Source organism: Poromitra crassiceps, assembly GCF_964638095.1.
Source record: "Poromitra crassiceps genome assembly, chromosome: 1".
Classification (NCBI taxonomy): Eukaryota; Metazoa; Chordata; class Actinopteri; order Beryciformes; family Melamphaidae; genus Poromitra; species Poromitra crassiceps.
This window is the reverse complement of record NC_139623.1, coordinates 37,501,180-37,528,634: the sequence shown is the minus strand read 5'-3', so window position 1 is coordinate 37,528,634 and position 27,455 is coordinate 37,501,180. Positions and strand designations below refer to the sequence as shown.

At 44.1% G+C, this 27,455-nt stretch overlaps 2 protein-coding genes across 2 annotated transcripts in view; one reads left to right on the top strand and one right to left on the bottom strand.

Annotated features, from left to right (window-relative positions):
* The window catches only part of siah2l (seven in absentia homolog 2-like), a 63,949-nt gene extending 56,550 nt beyond the window's left edge, over window positions 1–7,399 (top strand). Inside the window, exons 3-4 of the mRNA XM_083645269.1 lie at window positions 1,176–1,349; window positions 2,468–7,399. Of these exons, the coding sequence (XP_083501395.1) occupies window positions 1,176–1,349; window positions 2,468–2,665 (372 nt within the window). The 3' untranslated portion in view covers window positions 2,666–7,399. The remainder of the gene's footprint in view (window positions 1–1,175; window positions 1,350–2,467) is intronic.
* A 4,406-nt stretch (window positions 7,400–11,805) lies between these two features.
* Window positions 11,806–22,655, bottom strand: LOC310782754 (RNA-binding motif protein, X-linked 2-like; the record flags this gene model as incomplete). The annotated part of the gene is given in 6 exon segments (XM_083643490.1): window positions 11,806–12,012; window positions 13,229–13,358; window positions 18,822–18,864; window positions 18,867–18,872; window positions 21,313–21,428; window positions 22,651–22,655. Coding segments are annotated over 6 exon segments (507 nt in total).
* Window positions 22,656–27,455: the final 4,800 nt, after the last annotated feature.

Genomic DNA, 27,455 nt, shown 5'->3' with positions numbered 1-27,455 from the left:
TGTGACATCATCAGTGACAGGGCTTAAAATTTGGCGCGGGATTGCGAGATTCGCGCATCTTTTTGGAAATTCCCGCATATTTTCAATTTATAAAGGGGGATTAATCCTGCAATGGTTTACGCCAGGGGTCTCACTGCCCCCGGGCCAGACACGGCCCCTAAAACTATTTCATATGGCCCGCCACTTGATATCAAGTTATAGTGAAATCAGGCCCGCACCTCCGCTCATTGTAAAACACAGATCGCGCTCCCGAGCCGCCTGGACGAGGCGCTGTCTTCATGCAGACGAGCCGCATTTCACACCAGGGTTGCCAGATAAATTTCCATAGATGTGCAGTTCCTTGGGCGCTTTTGTGTGCATTTTGAACTTTTGAACTCTTTGTGCTGGAAACCATCAGCAGTATCTGGCAACACGGCTTCACACTCCTAGCTGCTTGTCACCAAGCCTGTCTGGCTGACGTTACGTTCAGCATCATCTGCGTTGGTTGTGCAGGGAGCCTCAGCCATTTTTCAATTGGAGTTGTTTATTCCTTTCACATTGCCATACTTTGTAACCGTTTTATAAAAGCAATAGCTCACTTCAGGCCGTGATATGCTTATTATACCACACCTAAGGGTGTTTTCACGAGCACAACCCTTAGGTGTCCACGGCCTGTCGTGAGCTATTGCTTAAATATACCATAAAAATCCAATGAATAGCTTGGGCTGTTATTTAGGTTAGGGTTAGGGCTGTTATTTGCTTCAACAATTGAATACAACCAGCCTATAATTTGGGACAGTAGTCGGGGCCTTTAATTCCTTTCTGGCAAAGATTGAAAAATACTACCAAATAACCTGGATTAGGGTTAGAGGGTTACAAAGTAAACACATAATAATGATAATAATAATAATAACTAATTGTTGTTATGATGATGAGGATGATGATGATTATTATTGATAGTAATAGACGTATATAGCACTTTTCTAAGTACTAAAAGACCGTCTATCCATCTTCAACTGCTTATCTGGGATCGGGTCGCAGACGTAGCGCTTTACATAAACAAAAAACAGAATACAAATACATACAAGAGTTACAGAGTGATGTCCTATACCGTAAAACTTCATTTAGAGACCGTAGATCTCTCTCTCCCCCCCACTGTTTGTCTCTCTCTCCCTCTATTTCTCTGTCTGTCTCAGGGGGAGGACATAGTCTTCCTGGCGACGGACATTAACCTGCCTGGCGCGGTGGACTGGGTGATGATGCAGTCGTGCTTCAGCCACAGCTTCATGCTGGTTCTGGAGAAGCAGGAGAAGTTTGAGGGCCATCAGCAGTTCTTCGCTGTGGTCCTTCTCATCGGCACACGCAAGCAGGTGATGGAGAAATGACCACCTGCTATACTTAAAAAAAAAAGGGTTCTTTTAGGGTTGAGGTTTAAATGAAAGAATGTCCACCCAAATAAAATGTTTCTTTTGATCAGAGTTTAGCGAAATTCTTCAAAATGCAAAAAAGACGAATCCTTCAAAGTCTGTGACAGAGGAAAGGTGCATGTCCGTTATCAATTACTCTGTCAATTATTTCCTTGATTAATGGATTAGTTGTTTAGTCTATAAAATATCAGAAAATGGTGAAAAATATTGATCGGTGTTTCCCCAAAGCCCAAGATGACGTCCTCAAATATCTTGTTTTGTCCACAACTAAAAGATATTCAGTTTACTGTCATAGAGGAGTAAAGAAACCAGAAAATATTCACATTAAGGAGTTGGAATCAGAGAATTGTGACTTTTTTTCTTAAGAAATTACTCAAAACGATTATCAAAATAGGTTTCTGTTGATCGACGAATTGATTAATCGTTGCAGCTCTATGTGAAACATAAACTTTCTTGGGCAACATGGACACACTTCCTGCCTTTCTCCCTGTACCAGCATCAGAAAAAATACAACGGTGGTGAACGGAGACAGACATACTTTTTTGATCCTGAATTGTGCCACGGGGTACACATGTTACATTTGGTCAATTTAAAAGATAACTATGCATGTCAAGAAAGTCTCAGTTTGTCCTGAAACTGAAACCTAAGCTTTAGTTTTGTGAATCAACTACATCTCATGTCGCACATTATACGTCACACCATCAACAACAATGGACTGGCGGGAGAGACGTCCCTTACTGTACGCGACTGGTTGTGCGTAGTCTTTCTAATTTATAACTTATAGTGCCATAGTTCGTTTTACCACAAACTGCGACTTTCTCGACTTGCAGAGTTATATTTACATTGACAAACATGACGTGTGTACTCCCGTGGTACAATTCAAAAGGGATCAAAAACGTAGCGTATTGCTCCGTTCACCACCATTCATATTTTTCACACGCTGGTACAGGGAGAAAAGCAGGAAGTGACGTTCACTTTGGCTCTCTATTTGAACTACATAGTACTGAATTGTTTTAAACTACATGAATTTAGTAGACATGACAGATGATTCTTCTTCACAGGCCGAGAACTTCGCCTACCGCCTGGAGCTCAACGGCAACCGGCGCCGGCTCACCTGGGAGGCCACGCCCCGCTCCATCCACGACGGCGTTGCGGCCGCCATCATGACCAGCGACTGTCTGGTGTTTGACACGTCCATCGCCCACCTCTTCGCCGACAACGGCAACCTGGGCATCAACGTCACCATCTCCATGTGTTGAGGGACTTTGGCGCGGTACACAGACAGATACTTAACCTGCCAAGATGGCATGTTTTCACATAACCGTGTGGGAACGAGTCGCTCGGGAAACCGTTTCAAAGGGCCGGCACTTTCAAAAAATACCTGGCAGGTGATTGGATGAACCGTCTGTCTATCACAGGCTCGCTTCTCGCTGCCGTCACACCAAAGCCCGCCTTCTAGCTGCTTCATAGGATGCTGATTGTTTCAGATTCAAACCAATCGATTGGAGCGTGGCGAGATGGATTTTTTCATGTGATAGTGATCTCGCAGCTGCCTCGCAGGGTTACACAGATGTTAGACGGACTTCACACACACCACACGTGCAGTCGTGCGACGTGACAGAGGAGTGGTCATACATCAAGGGCCGGTTGTCCTCTTCTCTGGGGACCTGGCTCCAGACGCCTGAACTGGAACTGGAACTGTGCCGCCATGTTGGCGCGCGGCTCGACCCACGGGAGCGACGGAAGTCATTAGTGCAGAAAGGAGCAGAAGCTTTGAGCGGGCACCTGCTTCTTCTGTCTCGGTGCCGGAGTCAAGAGATGAGATACATCAAACGGCTCAATGGCGGCAGAACGCTCGCCACTGTGTGATGATGTGTGTGTTTGTCATGAGCAGAGAGAGATGCCTCACACCTCTTCCTAGCATTCAGCGAGCTCTGGCTTATGTACTATGAACAAAACAACAAACGCTGTCAGCTGACGTGCTCTTAATGTCGATGAATGATACCTCTTATTAACGTACAACAAGTGAGCGAGCTCTGTAGGGCTCGCCCCAATACCAATTTTTGGGCTCTGAAATATTCTGTAGTAATCAACAGTGAATATTCAGATATTCTACAGCGGCACAAAAGAAGAAAAGGGGGATTTGCGGTGACGAATCCATCCAGAAAAAGGTTGTGCTCTCTCCTCTGTGCTGTTGGAGCGCTTGAGGGTTGACTGGAAGGTTGCTGGTTCAAATCCCTGACCCAGGGAAAGTGAATAAGTGACCCACAGCAGCAGCCTGTTTATGGGCTGTAGTTCCTCATGTCAGAAATACTGCCTCCTTAGGGCTGCAACCAACCATTATTTTCATCGTCGATTATTTTCTCCATTAATTGATTAGTTGTTTGGTCTATAAAATGTCAGAAAATGGTGAAAAATGTCGATCAGTGTTTCCCAAAATCCAAGATAACGTCCTCAGATGTCTTGTTTTGTCCACAACCCAAAAATATTCAGTTAAATAGAAATATAATCCATATATCATAGAAACAGAACCCAGAAAATATTCACATGAAGAAGCTGGAATTAGAGATTTATTTTCTATAAAAATTACAGAAACCAATTAATCAATTTAATAATTGAAACTAATCCATTAATCGCAGCTCCACCACTGGTTATGAAGCATCCTCTCTGGTTTGCACATACAGTAGCCTACCAGCTTAGATGTCATATTTTGGAGGTTATAGTTTGGCTCTGCTGCACCTCTGGTGAAACAGGCTGTGCTGTGGAATCCCGTTAATCCCCAGACCTCTAATCTCAGATTAAAGCAGTCAAATGGAGGCCGGTCCTCAGATGCCCCTCCTGCAGTCTGTCAGCCACCGAGGCCTTACTTTTCTACCGCCGAGCTTCAGGTCCTCTGCACCTCACACCATCCAATTTGTAGTTTTTTCACTGAAACTTTGCCCAGGGAAAGCAAATGGACTCCATAGTGGCTCTTTTTGCAGAGCTTGCTATAAAAAAGACTTTTTGCTGTTTAAAAGCCACAGCGGCATGGTGGAGTGTGGTCTTCCCTGCGGTGGCACTGATTGCCCCGTCAGTGTGGGGATGAAGTGCGTCTGGTCTCTGACCTGTGTAGCAGCAGCACAGCCTCACTGACCAGGAGGAAACACACTTCACCAGATACCTCTGCCCCGCCGTGGTCCCACCACTAACCCTCACACCCTCTAACCCAGTGGTTCTCAAAGTGGGGTCCAGGGCCCCCCAGGGGGTTCCAGAGGGTCCCCAGCAAAAAAGAGAATCATTTATTTTCACTATAATTCCATCCATAAATAACACAATGACAATGTACAGTATGACTGTTTTGGTCATGGGTTTCATACACGTTCTGTAATAAAACATCTAAAAGCAAAAGTGTTATTAGATGGGGGACCCTGGGACAAAATCTTAACAGATGGGGGGGGGTCTGTGGTCTAATTTGTGTCAGTTTAGGGTCCTGATGTGAAAAAGAGACCCACTGGATTAACCTTCAATCCCTCCCAGCCTGCCCTCCAACTGGATACAACCCACAAGCAGCCGAATACGACCTGAAATCACGTTTCAACATTAAGTGTCCTCTAGCGGTCGTGTGAATAACAGAATAACAGTTTGGTGAAAATATAACCTCGAGGCGTGCAGGATTTGAACCTGGGGCTGCTGGCTTGACAGCCACCTGTCATAAGCACTCAGCTACCGGTTTGTTGCTGTCTGTACCACTAACCCACACCCTAATCCTAAAGTTGTTTTTTGTTTTTTTAGAAAAGTCGCCTTTTCATCTTGCTTGGGCGGAAGTCGCGTAGTACTTTTTCTCTGCCACTGAGGGGCACTAGTCTAGCAGATGTGCGATCGAGGCGTGCGGGATTTGAACCTGGGGCGCTCAGCTACCGGTTTGTTGCCGTCTGTACCACTAACCCACACCCTAATCCTAAAGTTGTTTTTTTTTTTTTTTAGAAAAGTCACCTTTTCATCTTGCTTGGGCGGAAGTTGCGTAGTACTTTTTCTCTGCCACTGAGGGGCGCTAGTCTAGCAGATGTGCGATCGTATTGGAGTGATACAACGCCGTTGGTCGTATGAGTTGCTGGATATGTAGCATACGTGCATGGTCGTATTCCAGGTGTTGCTGTGTTATGACCTCATGGAGCGTATGAGTTGGAGGACATGTTGAATCCCTCAGACCGTGGCAGCGTTTCTTCCGCTCCCTCCAGCAGAAACATGTCAATTTAATTTAATTTAATTTCCTTGTTGAGCCCCCACAGTAGACCCTCAGACCGGGGCACTTCACCCTAAAATCCAAATGAGGCATTTTTCCTCTCACCTGTAGTGGTATTTATCCATCTAGATCGTTTTGGTCTGAGTTTTGGAGATATCAGATCAGTCTGCCTTCTCTGCAATACAATGGAATTCGATAACACTCGGTTTGTGGTGCTCAAAGCGCCAAAAAATACATTTGAAAAACTCAACAGCGATGTCTCCAGAAATCATGACGCGGTTATTCAAGATAATCCACAGACGTGAGCAATTTCATGTAGGAACTATTTTCTTTCGACTGAACTACACCCAGAGGAAACGCTGCCATCTGTCCTACTGTTCAGCTCCCACTTTCTACACAATGTTTCAAAATATTGCAAATGATGCGGAAATCACTATTAAAAAAAGGGGGAGGGGAATAAATGCTAGATTTATTCCTTGTGCTAATTTTGAAATGTATTTGTGTTTTGCGGTTGCCCACTTGTACAGAGATTTTGGAGGTAATTTTCTAAACTGTTGATTTGTGTTGTTAATATTCATATTGTGCGTGTCCGCCTGCCAGACGCAGCTCGGCCACCATCTTTACTTTACAAAGCTGAGAGGACAAGAACAAGGAAGAAACCGAGAGATCTGTCAGGCATGGAGACCCTAAGACAGGCCTCTCACTTTTTCAACAATGGATTAATTAATTAGTAATAGTATAATATTATAGGGTTAATTAGTATTTTAATCTAAAATGACAAAACTAAGCAGATTAATAGAAAGCAGCTGTGTGAGTGAACAGTTTGATTCTGTGCAGGAGAAGTCCACTCCCTTCCATAGGAAATCTTCCATAGGGAATCATGGTGTTTTGAGCAGAAACCGCTCCACAATGTGGGTATGATCATGATGTCCTTAGTTTGGGAACCTCTGATAAGTAAAGATCAATATTACAGACAGCCAATAGGAACAAGCTTGAGAGGTCAGAGGTCATAAGCATACAATAGTCATGTAATAACCTGTGAGAGGAAACGCTGTTAGCATGCAGGTTATTAACAAGACGTTAACTATAGCCGTGAACGGAATGGTTCACTCATTCACTATTCCCCATGTAGTGTTTATCATATAGTGAACTATATGGGGAATGATCAAATGAGTTTTGGACACTACCTCACTCTTGGTAAACATGACCACATTGCATTGTGGTAGATGGGAGAAAATGTAGGGTACATTTGCTGTTCACTAGAAATTGCAGTGTGTTGTGGGCATTTTATAGTGGACTATACAGTATAGGGAATCAAATTAACAGTTGAGAATTCAAACACAAGTACAAAATGGTGAACACACTATATAGTCCACTATTTCTGCAATAGGGAATGATTTCGAACAGGGCTTGTGTGTTCATAAAGCTTTATGTTGACATGGAAAATTCAAGATCTTTATTGTCACTCCGGTTGCACAAGTATAGTTGTGTGAAATTCTTAGGCCAGGGGGTTCCACAGGACATAAATATGAGCAAAAGCAACACATGATAAATATGAAACGGCATAAGAGAGCAGAAACAAGAGCAATAATATACATTTGAAAAGAGGAAAACATGAAAATGACTAAAGGTTGAATTCCTGTTGAGCAGGTTCACAAGGTGCAGCTGAGCCGGAGGTGTAAATACTAGTCTGTTTCATGGTTATTACGGTATGTCGTTTCTTTGTGTTGTCTCTTGTACCATGTGACACAGTTTAATAATAAAACATATTTATACACCACCAGGTCAAGACAGTTTGATTTACTACAAAAGTCATTTTAATCAACAAATACAAACAATTCACTTCGGCATCTCTTCCCAGTAGATGTGTTATGTGCAGATTTGGCTGGTTTTCAATGTTCAGATACCAACACGGCACTAACCACATATGATCAGATTGTTAAGGAGGGGGATCCCAGGATTAGGCCATTCTTTTAGTATTTCTGGTGATTTTGGTTCTTGGAGGTGTGAAGTAATCCCAGTAAAAAAAAACTATTACTGTTACTATGCCGTTTCCCTAAAGTCACCAACTATAAAACATGCATCCCTTGTACGAGCCAGTCAGATTTTTCTCCAGTTTCTATGTAGACACTGGAGTATTTGAAATCGACCAATCAGTGCTAAGAGGAGGGCAGGCCTTCCAGAATGGCCAGCCAATAAGAGCAGTAGCTCGTTAGCATAGAGACAGTCGGCATGTGTGGGAACGCCCACAAAATGTTATATCGGCTGGCATGTTATACGGCTGTTGCGCGAGTGGGGTAAAACCGCCCATATATCTCAATGGGCTGACTCACAAAAGGATGGTGCTGCGGCTCTACACTACAGTATTGGGGATTCTAGAGCAGAACACAAGATGTCTGTAAAGATGTGCGTTTACTGCGGGGGTTAAATCCCCGATCGTGTCTGCCTGTGCTGGGCTAGCAGCTAAATTCTAACTTTGCTCATTGGATAGAACGGGGGATTTACCCCACCCTGACCACGCCCCCAGCCAGCTAACCCAGTGTCTATAACGAGACATCACCTCAACCCATAAGAAGCTGTTCATGTAAAACGACCTATACACTTTGAAACATACATTTCCAAACGTTAATTACATTAACAGTCACAACGTTAATTATATTAACAGTCACAGTTTGCTACAGGCAAACTAAAGTCCCCAGAGTCAAGTCCCCATTACCCCAGTCCGAGTCTGGAGTTAGCCTACTGAACATGAACGTGAATCCACATGTAGGTGGAACACACATGCCTGGCCTGCCCTTACAAGAGATTGAATAATGTCACAGTATTAATATAGCTAACAATATCGTATGCCAAATTATTAGGGCCTATTACAAAAAACCAAACCAAACAGTCTTTACCAAAATAAGTTGAGTCCTCATCCAGAAGAAGATTCTCTCTCTCTTTGTTCAGACAGTCTTGTGTCTCATAACGCCTCTAGTGCGTGTTCGGCCATTTAAAACAACAGATGGACTTTAAAACACGAGTGTCAGATGCTTTCAGTGTGTTTGAGGCTAAAACGTGACTGACGCTGGTGTGACGTCATCTCTGTGAAGCACAAATTAAGGTAGTTTTTACATTATTGTTGTTGTCGTCGTTATTATTTTAATCAACTCCATACTCGATAAATTCCGTTCTCTTCTCCCTATGTATTCCATACTCTCTGGCTTTACACAAAATATGGAGAAACCTCATTTACTCATCCAATATGTGGCAAATTTTATATTTTGCATATTTTTTGTAACATTACATAACCATAACTAAATGAAAACAACCACATCTAAAAGGGAACTTCACTGTTGCATATATTATGTATAATAAATCACCAAAATTATAGGGGGGAAATTGTTTTGGCTGTAGGGCTGCTGGATGGGATTCCAACCGGGACCCCACCACCGCTGCTGAAATCCTAGAGGAAACACTACACATTCATCCACATTCAAATACATGCCCATACATAAGAGTACACCTCACAGCACAGGGCAAATTTGCAAATCATAGGTCTACGACCTGTTCAATAAAAATAAAAAATACTGTGCCAAAAACCGCAGCAAAGTTAAAAAAAAAAGTAATAAAGCATCACCCTATGCAGTATCTATCTACCGCATGCTAGTTTTATTTATGGTCTTGACAGCATCTGGGACTTCTCTCTGTAACGCTTCCCTGATGGTAAAAGTCCAAATTGACTGAACAGTGGATGAGAGGGGTCGTTAATGAAAAACCAATCTGGGAACCCAACGGTAAAAAAAAGTATTTTTTTCTCTAACCTCTGGGGGCAGGCTCGTTTGAATGGCCGAATAACCAGAACTCAAGGGGCTCCGGCAGAGATTTCTGCTCCGTCGGCAGCAGAAGAAAATCCGTTTCCGCTCCCTGCAAGCTCTGCCATTGGCTCCGACCTAGTCTCACGTGGTAGACCGACCGGCTCTGACCACTTATGGATTTCCTTTCTGCTCCCTGCGTGCGTCCCTCAAATTCCTCCGCCGTTGTGAAACAACAATAACAACAACGCTAGCTCTTTGCTACACACTGAAAATGATCAGTTTTACTACACGACTCGGTTGACTGTCGGTCACGTCCACTCCATTTTGATTGGGTAAAGCAGGATGTGAGCCTGCACCCTACAAGCTCTGTTATTCGGCTTTTCACGGAGCTTGCGGATACATTTTCGATGCAAGTCGAAAGTCTGTCTCGAGAGATTAACTCATTGAGTGCCAATGACGACAATCGTCGTCAATTCGATTAGTGACGTAGAGTGCCAATGACGACGATTGTCGTCAATTGCGTTTTTTGACGGTGGGACGTGGATCAATGCCTAATACATCTCCTGTAAAATTTTGGGGCATGTTGAACGTGTATAACCTATTTTACCGACCCATTAGGTGGCGACAGTGCTCTCCAGATTAGAGAAAGTTGAGTAAAAACAGCAGAAAAAGCCATGATGAAACCATTCTCATGAGAATGGCTTTTCGCTGTCGCGCTGGGAGCCGGCGCACAACGGTGGGGGGCTCTGAAAATAGACTCTGGGTGCAGCACACTTTGAAACGTGCAGCAGAAAGCCCAGAATTGGACGCAGCTTCATCCCAGCTCACAACCGAAACCCCAGAAACGAGCGAGCCCGATCCAGACTCCCCCGACGAGCGGCGGCCATCCGAACGTGGATCCGCAAGCAGCAGAGACTCGCCTGACAAGCAGCAGAGCAAGCAAAGCCACCAGAGACACACCCACGGAGGAGGAGTTTGCAGTAGAGGGGGGTGGGGGTGCTGTTATATTGAAGGAAATTACTGTTCAGATGTTTCAGGTCAGAAAATATTAGTTTCAGAGTCAGTGATTTGCTTGAAATGCTTAATTTCACAAAAGGCTCAATATCTCAGCTCCTAGATGGAAAGGCATGTTTTTGCTGTTTTTGACCTCTTCTCCGGCTGATAACTAAAGAAGGGAAAATTATATCAATAAACTTTTTTTTGCTGCTGATACAATAGAGTCTCATCGTTCTTTGTGCGTGTTCGGTGTTTACATAGTAATATCACACAATATTCTGTGGGCCTCGAGAAATCACTGAAAACGCTCTGAAACTCTGGCACTGGGAGCGTCCGTTCTCCAAAAGTGGCTGGCACTCAATTCCCGTTTTCCCACATGCGCTTTGTACCGCTAAATGACCGGAACGTGGTCTAATGCCTGCATGTGGGAAAGTTGTTTTCCGGTATAAGCGCGACCCCGTCGTCGCGGACATTTGACCAGTTTCGAGCCAGTCAGAAGAGCGGTATGCTCTTAAGTGGACTCAAGTGGGAAACGGGTCCAGTCATTTTCCGCGACACTGGTCCTTCTCTCATGGGCAAGGTGTAGCCTACACAGTTGCTTAATGTTCCAGCAGGCATAATCTAATCATTCGCGCACATTAAAGCAAACTGGCGAAATGATCTTGTGATAATAAGAGCGGTAGCCTATGTCAGCTTCATGTGTGGGCGTGCTGATTTCCGAAGGCGAAGGCAAGCCCGGACACATCAAACGAAGCCAGTCTGTAAAAAGTGCTTCAATACGACTCAGGTAAACGGATAAACATCGAACCAGCAACTATTTCTCTCAGACACGGATCCCAACTTCTTCAAAGTGCATCATCTAATCATTCGCGCACATCAAAGCAAACTACTTCCACATTTCGCTTCGTGCATTTTCTTTCTCTACATACATACAAGCCTCTGCCATTCTCGCTGTGTCTGTCCTGTGTGGCTGCTGCTCTCGAGCAGAGAGGGGAGGGGGCAAATCGTCTGTGTTTATTACGCTGGCGGCTTGACGCTGCTCTTAAGTCAAATGAGTGTGATTTATTGTGTGACAACTGACAAGCGAACTTATTTCGAGTTTTGCCGAACCCCCAAATAAGCTCCCCCCTCCCCCCGCCCCCCAACATACAGGCAATTTCGCTGCTAGATTCCCATATGCGAGCGTGAAGGTGTGAAGGGAAATTCAGGGAAATGTCCGATATTGACTTACAGGTAATTTTCCGGTACGCATGTGGGAAAACAGCTAATGAGTTAATGAAAAACTGACTGGAGGGGGGCTTTAAGGAGAAGACTTAAGGGTGCTTTGCGCAACCAATTTTATTTTCAGGAAACATTAACTCGGACTTTAAGGAACATCTTAACTTCAAGTGCTTTGCGCAAGCGGCCCCTGACCTTTCTTGTTCTTGTTGACGGGGATGAGGTACTGCTCCTCCTCCTCCTCCTCCTCAGAGGGGGGGCGGGGGGCACAGCCCTCCTCCCTCAGACGCTTGGTGACATCATCCATGTCCTCCGAGTCTTTAGGAGGATGGTAGTTCTTCACATGGTCCACACGGATGATCTGCCCTTTGATCTGGCACACAGGAGGAGACATGAATGGATTCAGGATGATAATAATAATAATAATAATAATAATAAAAATAATAATAATAATAATAATAATAATAATACATGGCACTTATATACAGTGAACTCGTCTTATAGTGATGGGACGGGTCAATTGGATCACTATAAGCGGATCATCATTATAAAAATGATTTTTTCTCATGCAGATTACCATATTGACATTTGGATATTTATTACATGAATACAGTACATATAAAGTAATGAATCAGACAGCTTCTCTATTTACTGAATGTTATTGACTTTAAAAGTCCATACATTAAGTTAGGCCTCCAGCTGCTTCAAACACAGCGGTCTCACATAGACAGACAGAGACGCTGCCATCTCTCCATATACAGACAGACATGTACCAAGTAGCGCTGCTGTATCTGGTTGGCCGATTTTTGTCAGTTTGTAAGTAAAAAGAAGAAAAACAAATTACCGTATTTAAAAAAAAAATCCATTGTTCTCATGTATGAGAAGACCCCAAATGATCACCTTAAAGGGACAGCTCACCCTAAAATCCAAAAATACATATTTTCCCTCTCACCTGTGGTGCTATTTATCCACCTAGATCATTTTGTGTTAGTTGTCCGAGTTTTGGAGATATCAGCACTAGAGATTTCTGCCTTCTCTCAAATACAATGGAACTGAATGGCACTCGGCTTGTGGTCAAAGTGACAAAAACATACATTTGAAAAACTCAATCAACAGCAATGTCTCTTTCCAGAAATCATGACCTGGTTATTCAAGATAATCCACAAACCTTGTTGTGTGCAGTTTCATGTGGAGACATGCAAGTGTGGAGATACGGTAGGTCTGATATAAGCGTGAGTTGAAAATCTGCCGAATGCAATTTGTTGCAGTGAGAAATATAACAAGATAACAGAGCTTACTTGTGTAGCGATAGCATATTATATCTTGGAGTAACGTAACTCCAACTTATTTGAGTTACCATGGCTATTGTTTGGCAGTGATATCGCAAAACGTAGCGGGGCACTAGTTTAATTACATCTTCTTGAGTAGTGTAGCACAGTGGTTCTCAACCTTTTTGAGCCGTGACCCCTCCAAAAAAATATGTTTGGGGTCCTAGACCCCTAACGTTTTGTAGGAGTGGGATGGGAGAAGAGTGAAAACCCACTCCTGTGTCACCCTCTAGTGGCAGCACGCAGTCCTGTCTCCGGTACCTTGATGCCATTGAAGTTGTCCACGGCGAGCACGGTGCTCCTCTGGTCCTCATAGCAGATGAAGCAGAAGCCTTTGGACTTGCCCGTCTTCTTGTCTCGCACCAGGTTGATGTTGACGATCTCTCCGTACCTAAGATAAGATAAGAAATGATATGGATAACCCTATAATATAATAAGAATGCAAAGTCTCTGTCTGTGTGTGTGAGTGAGCAGAAATTGTGTTCGGCCACAGCTATGCCATTTTACGTGTGATTGCGCTGAATGTTTCACGAAGTGTAAGGAGCATGCGGGTGACCTAACGGATCCAGATTTTTTTTATTAAAGTCGAGCTGAACCCAAGAATGACTTTTCTTTTCTTTTAGTTCAAATACCTGGGTATGCAGTGCACCTATTTAATAATGTATGCAAAATAAAACAAAAAACAAAATAAAAGTTTGTTTTTCAAGATTTCATTGATAACAGTAATTTACAGTTTGCTGACGTCACCCAGTACTATCAAATTTCTACCCGATTTCAACCAATCATATCACGACATGCAGCTGTCAATCAAATCTTCATTTCTGGATCATTTTCTTTTCCAAATGGAGTCGAAAATGGCGCCTAGTGCCTGTCATCTGGCAGAATTCCTATCCCATAAACTAACTACTAACTTGGCCAATTGTTAGAAACATGGATAAAAAACAAAAACTATAATCTCTAAGAATGCAATTCCAGGGATATCGTATCGTTATAGCAGCGTTAATGGCACGCGCATCCGAGAGCTTGGTTGTCAGGGGTCACACTTCGGAGATTCCAGGCCGACGTGCTGCACTCTCCGCTCGGCAACACGAAGGCAGCTGGCTGCCTGCGGGTCGCTGAGCTCCACTCAGCCACTCAGCCTCCCGTCAAAAGGCTCTTCCCGAGGGGAGCGCCACAACACACTGATTCCCGCTCGATTTGGAGGCGGAACACGCCAGGATTGGCCAAAGCCCAATCAAGTCCCCAGAATTGTCAAATAAAATCATCGACATGATACTATGACCCGCCTCTCAACCTGTCATCTTAGACAAACTATGTTTTCAGTCTGAAACGGACTCATTATGCACGTAACGAACAGGTTCAGTTCGACTTTAAGGGCGACTAAATGGCTAATTAGTAGATACAATGAATCAACACAGGTTCAGCACCATGGAAAGCTCCATTTGTTAGCTACTCATGGAGCACACCTGAGTGGAGGAGCACACCTGAGTGGAGGAGCACACCTGAGCAGAGGGGCCTTGGTAGATCACGTAGAGCTGGTCATTTTAAAAGTAGCTCGCAAGGCAAAAAAGTGTAGGCACCCCTGTGGTAGTATATGACTCTGACGATGCTATGTAAGCTTTGATTGCTTATCATGTCTCATGCTCTATAACAGAGGTGCCCCAATTCTTTCCTATGAAGGGCCAAAAATTAAACTGGATGGAGGGCTGTGGGCCAAAAGTAAATGTTGATGTTATGTGAAATTACATTACATTAAAGTGTATTATATTTTATAGACAATTTACATTCTAAATGTAAAATATATATATTTTTTAATAATAGAAATATAAACATTGCTGGTTTTATTTAAAACAAATTATTAGAGTTAGCTTTAGAGTTGATTGGGGGAAAAGGCTTAAAGTCGAAATTAACCCAACGGAATGCAAATAGGTGAGGGTCGGAGATTGAAAACAAATCTTATCTGAGATGACAGGGTTGAGAGGCGGACGATATAGCGTGTCGATGATTTGATTTGACAATTCTGGGGACTGGCTTTGGCATTGGCCAATCCTGGCGTGTTCCGCCCCCAAATCGAGTGGGATTCAGCGTGTTGTCGTGCTACGCAAGTGGGATCCGCAGAGTACCAGGCAGACAGCTGGAAGGAGCTGCTGGAACGAGCGGACAATCCGATGCATGGGTGCTGCCCGCCCACCTGGAATCTCCGAGGGGCGACCCCAGAAAACCAGGCTCTCAGGCACACGCCATTAACGCTATTGCGGTAAATACAATATTCCTCAAATGCGAGTTTTAACGAGCCAGTTACATTTCTTTGCATTCTTAGGCATTACCGTTTGCTTTATTGTGTATGTTACATACAATTGGCAAAGTTAGTAGTTAGTTTATGGGCTAGAAATTCTGTCAGATGACAGGCACTAGGCGCCATTTTCTCCTTCATTTGGAAGAGAAAATTATCCTAAAAGTGTGAAAAACTAAAGAAATCAGATTTTTTTTGGCATACATTATTAAATAGGTCCCTTGAATACCCAGGTATTTGAACTAAAAGAAAAGAAAAGTCATTTTTGGGTACAGCTCGACTTTAAACATTTTAAAAGGGAAAGATACATTTCTGACAGAAAGTGCATGCAACTCAAGGTGCGTAACCCTAGCCCTACCCATAGAACCCATTCTCATTCAGATATCTTGAAGTGAGGTCAAGGGACTCCTTTGAAAATGGCTATGCAAATTTTTTCCCTTGCCAAAATCTTGCCTAATTTTGGAGTGCTATTTAGCCCGATACATGCTAGGTTTGACGATGGTTGGTAGCAATTGATTCCTTGGTTCTTCTAGTTTCATGCTAACTTACAAAATGTGCCTGTCACATCCTCCGAAATGTAGTAATATTAGCCGCATTTTAATTTTTTTGTCAAATCCATGGTGGGCCAAAAGAAACGGGGGCGGGCCAAACTTGGTCAAGGCTTCTGTTTGTGGATTTTAGCTCCGCTTTTAATACAATCCATCCAGATGTCCTCCTAGGAAAGTTGGCTAGGCTGGAGGTGAATCCTTTTATAATTAAGTGGTACTTTTCATTTCTTTCAAACAGGCCACAACAGGTGAGATTTAACTCGTCACTCTCTGATGAGACAGTGAGCAGTACAGGGGCCTCCCAGGGGACAGTTAGTTCGTCCCTGATGTTCACTTTATACACAAATGATTGTGTCAGCTCACAACCCAATCAGTATGTGGTCAAATTCTCTGATGACACTGTTATCCTTAGTCTACTCACAGGTGAAGGAAACATCAGTAGCCATATAACTGGAGTGGACAGGTTTGTAGGATGGTGTGATGAACATCACCTACAAATTAATGTAAGGAAAACAGAGGAGATTGTGGTGGATCCCCGGTCTATAGGTGACCACACCCTGATTAATATACATGGTCATGACATAAAACAGGTCACCTCCTACAAATATCTAGGAGTCCAGATTGATGGTGAAATGAGCTGGCACCTTTACTTTACTTTACTTTATTTCATTTAGCAGACGCTTTTATCCAAAGCGACTTACAGGTTACACAATTACAATTAATAAACATATCAGATAAGAACAAATTAAAAAGAGAAACATATGTAAGAGTCAAATGTAAACATTAAGATAAGTTAAAAACAACAAATGAAGCAGTGAAATGTGAAATGTAACAATAGCATTAACCCTTAAGGAGGACCCAGGTGTAGTCCAAAGAGGTGGGTTTTTAGCCTCCGGCGGAAAATAGGAAGTGTTTCGGCCAACATTACCGAAGGGGGAAGCTCATTCCACCATTGTGGAGCCAGAGCGGAGAACAGGCGGGAACGGGTCAGACGACTACCAGGCGTAAGAAGTGATGGAGGGGCTAGGCGAGCGGTGGAGGTGAAGGAGCGGAGGGAGCGGTGAGGTGTTTGGAAGGTGACGAGGGATTGTAAATAAAGGGGGGCTGATCGGTGGACTGCCCTGAAGGCCAAAACCAAGGTCTTGAATTTGATGCGTGCAAGGACCGGGAGCCAATGAAGTTGACGGAAAAGAGGGGTGACATGGGAGAATTTAGGGAGGTTGAAGATCAGACGGGCAGCAGAGTTTTGGATGAATTGGAGGGGCTGGATGGCAGATGCGGGTAACCCCGCCAGGAGGACATTACAATAGTCCAGGCGGGGGAGGACAAGAGCCTGGACCAAGAGTTGTGTTGCTTCGGTGGTGAGGAACTTACGGATTTTTCTGATGTTGTATAAAGAGAATCTACAGGAGCGGGCAATGGCTGTAATTGAGGGTGAGTTAGATAGCTGGTTGTCGATAAGTACACCAAGGTTTTTAACGAATTGAGAGGGAAGAACTGTGGTATTGTCGATGGTGATGGAGAGGTCAGTGAGGGGGCAGTTTTTTCCGGGGATGTAAAGTAATTCAGTTTTGCTGAGGTTCAGTTTGAGATGATGGTCTGTCATCCAGGAGAGGATGTCTTTGAGGCAAGCGGCAAGACGTGTTTCAATCTGTGTGTCGGAAGGGGGAAAAGAGAGAAAAAGCTGAGTGTCGTCAGCGTAGCAGTGATAAGAGAACCCGTGAGAAGAGATTACGTGACCCAGGGACCTAATATACCCTCATGTATACCCTCAATATACCCTAATACACCCTCATGTGACAAGTCTATGTGCAAGAATACACCAGCGCCTTCATTTTCTACGTAGGCTTAGACTCTTTGGTGTATGCAGAAATATAATGCTGATCTTTTATAGAGCCAGCATAGAGTCCATTTTAAGGTATGGTATCACAAGTTGGTTTGGAAACCTGACGGTAAAGTATAAAACTGAGATCCTTAGATTGGTCAAAATGGCAGGGAAGATTATGGGTATGCCTACACCTCCCATTACTCCCCACGTCATCTTTGAGCAGTCTACCATTGGGCAGGCTAAGAAAATTGTGTCTGACCCCTCTCATGTACTTCATCCAGAGTATAGGTTACTGCCGTCAGGTAGGAGGTATGGGGTCCATAAGTGGAAATATAATAGGTATAAGTATTCTTTTGTCCCTCTGTCAATTACACTCCTCAATGGACTCCTTGCGGAAGGCAGACAGAGGGGTAGAAGGTTCTGAGGTGGAGTAAAGGTGTTGCTGCTTCTTCTTTTGCACTGGTATGTTGGTTAAGGTGTTTTATTTATTACGTTGGTGAGTGACGGGATGTACGTGTCACTGTGTGCCTTATTGTTAATGTTTTTGTAGTGTACTGTACTGTGTATGTGTACTGTGTATGTATGCTGCTGGTCTGTGTCCAAGACAAATTTCTGCCTTGGGAGACAAAATAAAGTAACCTTGAACCTTGAACCTTGCTCTATAACAGAGATACTCAACTTGCTTTGCCTGGGGGCCACTTTCGTGAAATGATAGAAGGCCAAGGGCCAGTTAATAAACAAACAATATACATTTTTCTGTAGCGGATTGTAGGTTTTTGGGGTGTCAGCCGGAGTTTAGTCTGACAATGTTGTGCACACAGGATAGTTAGTTAGGTTAAGTTAGTTAGGTTAAGTAGGCTACATACATAAGTGCCTGGGTAGCGAGCAGACAGCGGTATTTGACAATTTAGCAGCTAAATCATAGATAGATTATTGAAAGATATTCCATATTCCAGACTGAAACTAACCCTAACCCTAACAGAAGTGGAGTATTGGCCAGAATGACATGAATATTTGGACACTTATTCAGCGGGTATCTTGCATGTTGCGTTCAGGTGCACTGTTTTTTGCAATTCCATCGCGGGCCACACATGCGGCCCGCGGGCCGCAAGTTGAGTATCACTGCTCTATAAGAACACATTGGTGAAGCCCTGCCAGGGACATGAAACAAAGTGAGGTTCTTACTGGGAGAAGACACAGATGATGTCTCCTTCAGTCAGCTCGTAGGAAAGCCTCCTGCAGACACAGACACAGTGTTACAGTTAATATATTTTATTTTTATTTTGCGATATTTGGGAAATATGATATTCGATATTATCAAAAATCAACCCAAACCTAGACAATATATCGGCAATCATATCGGTATCGGCCGTTGTTTTTTAATATATCAGTATCAGTTTGATGAGCAAAATAACAGCATTGGTATTGGCCAAATCTTTCATATAGAGAGGAAACAATGTGGTAAATATAGGATTTATGGGCTTTTCCAAATATTTTGGAAAAATATTTTAAACATATGGGCCCCCGCCCATATGTGGGCGGGGGCCGGGTCGGGGGGCATCGGTGCTCTTCATCACTGGTCGAGGGCTGCCGGTTGGTTTAGAACAGCTTAGGTAGGCGATAGATTAGCTACAGCCTAAGGCTGACCTGTTAGTGTTCAGGCTAAAATCAGACTAGAGCAGGGTAGGATAGGCCAGATTAGGCTGTAGATTAGCTAGATACTATGTCCCAGTTAGCTCTGGTTAATGCTTAGAGTAGTCAGTTGTCTGATCTTCTCCCCCCCCCTCTCTTTCCCCCTTTCCCCGCTTCTTCCCTTCTTCCCCCTTCTTGTTCTCCTCTCTTTCCATGCTCTTTCCTCCCCCACATCCCACCGCCCCCCCCTCCCTTCTCCTGCTCTCTCCTCATTCTCCCCCCCCTCTGCTCCTTCTCCTCTTCTCCCCTATTTTCCTGAATCCCTGCCACTTCCTGCTCTCCCTTCTCTCACATTCCCCCTGCTCTCCTTCCCCTGCACCCTCCCACCTCTCCTTCTCTGCCTCTCTGTCCTCCCCCCTCTCTCACATTCCCCCTGCTCTCCTTCCCCTGCACCCTCCCACCTCTCCTTCTCTGTCCTCTCCTCCTCCACATTTCCCATTTTCCTCCCACCCTCGCCCTAATCCGGGCCCGTATCCTACTCCCTCCCTCCACCCTAGACCCCACCTCTACTCTCTGTCCTCCCCCTCTCCTTCTCCCTCTCTCACATTCCCCCTGCTCTTCTTCCCCTGCTCTCCTTCCCCTGCACCTCTACTCTCTGTCCTCCCCCCTCTCTCACATTCCCCCTGCTCTCCTTCCCCTGCACCCTCCCACCTCTCCTTCTCTGTTCTCTCCTCCCCCACATTTCCCATTTTCTCCCCACCCTCGCCCTAATCCGGGCCCGTATCCTACTCCCTCCCTCCACCCTAGACCCTACCTCTACTCTACCTCCCCTGTACCCTTCCACCTCTCCTTCTCTGTTCTCTCCTCCTCTCTGTCCTCTCCCCTCTCTCACATTCCCACTGCTCTCCTTCCCCTGCGCCCTCCCACCTCTCCTTCTCTGTTCTCTCCTCCTCTCTGCCCTCTCCTCCCTCTCACATTCCCCCTGCTCTCCCTCCCCTGCACCCTCTCCTTCTCTGTTCTCTCCTCCTCCACATTTCCCATTTCTCCCCACCCTCGCCCTAATCCGGGCCCGTATCCTACTCCCTCCCCTCCCCCAACCCTAGACCCTACCCCTACCCTGGCTCTCCCTCCCCTGCACCCTCATCTCTCCTCCCCTGTTCTCTCCTCCCCTCCCCCAACCCTAGACCCTACCCCTACCCTGGCTCTCCCTCCCCTGCACCCTCATCTCTCCTCCCCTGTTCTCTCCTCCTCCACATTTCCTATTTTCTCCCCACCTCCCCCCTCTCCTCCCTCCCTCCCTCCACCCTAGACCCTACCTCTACTCTACCTCCCCTGTACCCTTCCACCTCTCCTTCTCTGTTCTCTCCTCCTCTCTGTCCTCTCCCCTCTCTCACATTCCCACTACTCTCCTTCCCCTGCGCCCTCCCACCTCTCCACATTTCCTATTTTCTCCCCACCTCCCCCCTCTCCTCTCTCCTCCCTCTCCCTCCCTCCTCCACTCTCCTGCTTTCTTCAAATGTTCAAATGTTATCTTTATTCTGTATATTCTTGTTACTGTGTGTTAGCTAGAATCAGCTAGACATACTTTCTGTGAAGCCCTCTGAGACATGCTTGTGAATTAGGGCTATATAAATAAACTTGACTTGACTTGACTTGACATTACTTTTTCAAATTCACAGTGTTTACATGTTTTTTGCACTATGTACACAATTTGAAAAATAAGTAAATATCGGTTTATTCGGTTATTGGCAATAACAGCAACGGTTTCCTAGCCGATAGCCGATATTAACATTGCTCTTATTTTGGCATCGCACCGATTATTATAATTTATTATTACCTGTAGACTGCTAGTGCTAAGTGGAGGGTAGGGCCGCAACCACACAAATGTGTTTTTGCGGTTACTGTAGCAAGTGGGCTTTTACGGTTGTTTTTTCTATGGGGTGAAGTTGCCAGCCTCACTAGCCAAGTAGCCAATACGATTGCCAATATATGGCGCATCTCTAGGAAAAACATTTCATATGAAAACAGTGACGAGCCATCTGACCTACGAACACCCAGGCGCTGTCGCTGTATCCCGTGTGCCAGGACACCGTCTCCTTCACGCCCAGGTCGGCCTCGCGCTCGTTCAGCTCGTTTATCAGCTTCACTTTGATCAGCGGACTGAAAAAGATTGTCATTCAACTTGTTAAGGACAAATAGGTTTAGTTAGTTAGTTTAGTAACTAGAAATGTCACAACAAATACAAGATGTCAGGAGAAGAGTCATTTTCTGCCAGAGAAGCTTCTTATATTTCTCCAAAACAATTGTTGAAGTAGAAGAGTAGGGGCCCTATCTTGGTACAGGCGATATCCCCTATTTGCACTTGTGCACCTGTTTGCTCGTGCCTTAAGGCAGGGAAGATAGCAGTCTGCCTTGCGCCAGTGTCCAAGTTTTATGCCGAATTTTGCCTCCCGCCCGGCAGCAGCTAAACGCATCCCCACCTCACGGGAGCATATTGTAATGATTTACAGTATACAGAAATGTAACTGTTTAAAAGTGATATAATTGTCTGGGTAGACGTGACCTCCCTGTTTTCTAAGTTAAAACAGCCCCGAAATATGGTGGGGATGCAATTCTTGGCGGGGATGTGGGAATGTTCACGGCATGTGCCGCAGGTGCAAATTAGAGCCATGCCAAATCATCTGGCCCCCAAAATGCCAGCGCAAACGGGATTTGGGCGGTCTTAAGTAGCCTACCAGAATTATTCACAGGTGTGGCCAGGCAATGCCTGCGCGTTACATCAATCAAACCAATCGGATTCCTGTCTCGCAATCACTGTTTGCGCGAGGCATGCAATATGCTGTAATTCTCTCCATGCGTAATAGAGTGGACTCACTCGTGCCGAGGACAGAGAGATGGAGAGACACGGCATTTAGACCATAGACTGTATATTTAGACTCGGATGCTTATATTAAGCGTCCATGCGAAACAGTGTTTTGTGCCATTGTGCAGCACAACACGCTTCCAAGCAAGACGAGGCTACTTGAGCAATATGACAGCTAGTTGCTGCATTCACGCAGTGTTTTTTGATGCGGCTTTTTGTGAGGAGAAATATAAAGCACCTCACCTGAGGTTAGCAGCTAATGTTAGCTCAGCATCAGCTGGTTATCAGTGCTGTGCAACAAACAAGGCTAGGCATGATTATTTCCAATGACGCGGTATAATCCGTACACACACACACACACAGTCAAAAAAAAAAAAGTCACCACATCACCCCAGTCCTCCACTCCCTCCATTGGTTACCAGTAAACCAGCGCATCACCTACAAAACCCTCCTGCTCGTCTACAAGGCCACCAACCACCTCGGGCCGACCTACCTCCGGGACCTCCTCTCCCCCCAAACCTCATCCCGGACTCTCAGATCTGGCAGCCAAAACCTGCTTGCAATCCCACGCACAAGGCTCTCAACCATGGGAAATCGTGCCTTTTGTGCACTGGGGCCACGCCTGTGGAATCTGCTCCCAGGATCCATCCGGGCCTCGGACTCCCTTGCAGCCTTCAAAAGCAGCCTAAAGACCCACCTTTTTCACGCTGCGTTCGACTAGGGCCTGTTTTTAAATTCCTCTATTTAAGTGTTTTTATTTTATTTTTATTTTTTTTATTTTTTATTGTTATTTTTATTCTGTGTACTTTCTCTTGTGAAGCACCTTGGGATGTCAGTTTTGATTTGAAAGTGTGCTATACAAATACAATTCATTATTATTATTATTACACACACACACACACACACACACACACACACACACACACACACACATTACGAAATAGATGAGGAAAGCAAAATATGACAGTCACCAGGTCTAGGGTGTATAAATGTACATTAGCCAGTTGTATATGAACTTACAGTATCATTTTAGGCCTAGTAAGTATCGACAATAATAATAATTATTTGATTTATTTTTCAGTAAATCACAGCGTCGTATGGAAAGCTCAATCATGTTCAACTGAGCAGAAGCAGCCGAGTTCACAGACAGCATTCTGAACATGATTGTTACAGACATGCTCCCACTGTCCATGCATGGTGGAGGATGAAGGCTTCCAGAAAATGATTTCCAGTTTCAATCCCAGGTACATGCTTCCATCAAGAACCTACTTCATGAACATGACAGAGGAAAAGTATGAAGACATCAAATTCAAGTTGAAGAACAAGGTTAAGAAGACAGAGTATGGCACTCACTATTGACATTTGGATGAGCGTGGCTACAGAGGCGTATCTGGGGGATACGTGCGACTGGTAACACTTTACAATAACGTACACAAATACTATAGTAGTTACTAGTAAACTAACCATTAACTAATAGCCAGTTAATGAGTAGCTAATGAAAAATTTGGCATTAGTCAATCACTAGTTAATCATAGTTAATGAGTAGGTAGTCATTAGTTAATGATTAGTATCTAATTTCCTGAGTAGAGTAGTTAATCATTACCTAATGATTACTAAATGTCAGCTCGTGAATAGAGTAGTTAATCATTACTTAATGATTCCAAAATGTCAGTGCGTGAATGTATTAGTTAATCATTAGTTAATCTTTTTGTGTACCCTATTGTAAAGTGGTGCATCATACTCAGTAGTTTATGAATACTGAATCATTACCTGTCCATTAGTTACTCTTTTCGCACCCTAATATAAAGTGAAAGATATCCTTATCAAATAAACACTCCCTCCAGGTGAGATTTGAACCCTGAACCCCAAGATTGTTAAATTGTAAGTCTGGTTCTCTACCATCTGAGCTAACCAGCCTGTTATTTGGTAGAGCCATACTATAGGTCTGTAGAGTCTTATGAGTATTATGTCCTATCCACATACTACTTTCTGTTCAAGTACTTATAGTTTTTAAGATATATTCCATCCAAATACTACTTCATGTCCAAGTACTTAGGTATGTTTCAGCCAAATACTACTTATGTCTAAGTACTTGTAAGTACTTGGACAGAAAGTAGTATTTGGGTGGAATATACCTTTAAACTATAATACTTGGTCTGAGGTTCTACATTCGATAGTATGGCACTAACAAGCAGCAGGCTGGATAGCTCAGATGGTAGAGAACCAGACTTACAATTTAACAATCTTCGGGTTCAGGGTTCTAATCTCACCTGGAGGGAGTGTTTATTTGATAAGGATATCTTTCACTTTATATTAGGGTGCGAAAAGAGTAACTAATGGACAGGTAATGATTCAGTATTCATAAACTACTGAGTATGATGCACCACTTTACAATAGGGTACACAAAAAGATTAACTAATGATTAACTAATACATTCACGCACTGACATTTTGGAATCATTAAGTAATGATTAACTACTCTATTCACGAGCTGACATTTAGTAATCATTAGGTAATGATTAACTACTCTACTCAGGAAATTAGATACTAATCATTAACTAATGACTACCTACTCATTAACTATGATTAACTAGTGATTGACTAATGCCAAATTTTTCATTAGCTACTCATTAACTGGCTATTAGTTAATGGTTAGTTTACTAGTAACTACTATAGTATTTGTGTACGTTATTGTAAAGTGTTACCGTGCGACTTTCTTGGGGAGGAACAGAAATTTAGTCCCATAGCCTGACAACCATGCCACTTGATTATTGTATACATTTGTATGCACTTTAAGAAATAAATTCATGTTTTTTCTAAAAAGGAAACCAATGTAGATGTTCATTTTAAGAGACATGTTTTATTTCCCCTTGTATAATTACTGTTGCTCTTTAATAACGCAAAAGTAGTTCTTATCCGATTACTCGATTCATCGATGGATTCATCGGTAGAATACTCGATTACTAAAATAATCGATAGCTGCAGCCCTAGAGTGGATGCCCTGCGGCCCATTGCTGCCTGCCTTTCACAGTTGGATGGTCTCACTCTAGACCTGGTTCTTCTTCTTTCAATTTCCGGTGGTCTCCCACCTCACACCTCTACACCGGTTTGGCTGGGCTGTCAGTGATCAGTGATTAATTTGTGACATCACTGATGATGTCACAATGTCAACAGTGGCATGATCAGTTCTGTCATAAATATACCGATGATGTCACTGTGTAGTCACTGATCTATCTACAGTTATCTTATCTTGACACACGGCTTCAGTCCCGACTGGATATGACCACAGGCAGCAGAAACATGGCTCTCTCTCCTTCACAAGTCCTTGATACTGCTGTTTCTTCACCTCTGTTTCCTGAGCTGGAGCGCATGGGCCAAGGTGGAGCTGAGAGTGAGAGTGTGGAGGTCTACTTGGGTGACTTGGCCCAAACCCCCTGCCAGTACAATCTCTCACGGTGGTATGCTTACACCTCCAGCTGAGTATGGGCAGGCGGGACTTGCGTCATCATCTGCCAAAGCAGATGGGGAGACTAGTACTACACCAATGAGCCTCATGAGCTGATGTCACAATGTCTATGGCACGATAGGTTCTGTCTGACCGCGCGGGCAAAACGGTGTGATTAAAACAAATTGGTATATGAGCGGAAGCATCTGGTATATTCAGAACTCTTCTGATCTGTTACCCGAGGACATTTCAATCTGCTGGAGAGATCGGTTTGTTTATGTGATATGTGTTATGGGCGCGCATCGCTTGCATCACATGAATAACCGGTGCATCTTGTGACGCAATGATCTTCAGAAAAGAAATCTGTTGTGTCCGAAACTCATTTGATTGTTCCCCATGTTAGTTCACTAGATAAACACCACATGGGGAATAGTGAGTGCATGTCGAGTGGGTATGACATCATCAGTGATTTATGACATCACTGATGATGATCGCGTTTTGAACAGGATAACATTGAATCCATCGTAAACTGATTAATATATTGTAACCTTCACATCAATAAATGCAAAATAACAAAAGTTAGCCCCAATTTCGCTAGATTTTTGTTAATTTATTAAAGCAGCTACGAGCAACTTTTTCGATTGTTATTAAACAGTATAAATTTAATATCAATGCATCACATCTTCCCTCTAATAGTCGACGAGACCAACGCAGAGTAGTCTCGCTTGAACCCCGAGTGAATCGGCCAGTGTAGTCTGTCTGTGGCCAGGGAAGATCAGGAAGTGAAATGAAACGGTTTGCAGCAGCCACTTCGGCCATAACCACAAAATAACTTCCAAAAAACCTGTTAGAATATAACGAGAGATGTTCGCGAGAGTATGCGTGGCGTTCAGATTGTTTATGCTATGTTGCTAGGCAGCGCGAACGGGGTATGCAGGCAGCTGCGTTTCACTTCCGGGTTTCACTTCCGCGTTTGCATCAACATCAATATTGTAATTATACTGTTTAATAACAATCGAAAAAGTTGCTCGTAGCTGCTTTAAAGAATATAACTCTCAAACTTATAAACACACACGCGCGCGCACACACTATGGTGACCAGACGTCCCCGATTTCCGGGGACAGTCCCCGTTTTTGGTGACCTGTCCCCTGCTGGTGCTGTCCCCGAAAATGTCCCCCGATTTTCTACTCCTCATCCACGGCCGACATTAATGTCTTTCAGAGGCTCCAGTGGGCTAATTTAATTTTTAAAGCTACTAGGAATCTCGCGCGCTACGCATGCTCGATTTCTAGGCTCGCCCGCTTCGCGGCCTCGCCCATCCTGCAGCTCGCTGGCCCTGCAGCTTGCATTCGCTGGCCCTGCAGCTCGGCCGCCTTGCCCGCACTCGGCTGCTGTGTGGCCAATGAGACGAGCATCACTGATGATGTCAGATTGATGACATCACTGATGATGTCACAGTGGGATTTATGACATCACTGATGATGTCACAGTGGGATTTATGACATCACGGATGATGTCACAGTGGGACAATCACAGTGGGACAGAGCCCGAGCTCCCATTTATGTTGGGGATAATGAAGACAGTTACTGTATGAAACTAGAAGACCTACTGTACGGCATTCATTGGTCCCAACCATGTCATGCTACAGATGTTACTCATGTTACTCATATGTTACTCAATCTCCAAATGTCAAAATTTGATATCAAATCACAGCATGCATTTTTCTATGGCGTTCCTCAAGGTCTTGGTGGGATTTTGGGGCAATATCAGTCAGCCTGCCCTGAACCAAACTTTATTACAGTACCATGGTCAAAACACATGAAACCGGAATTGTCCCCCTTCTTTATTTCATAGATAATTATTTTGGATATTTTATATTG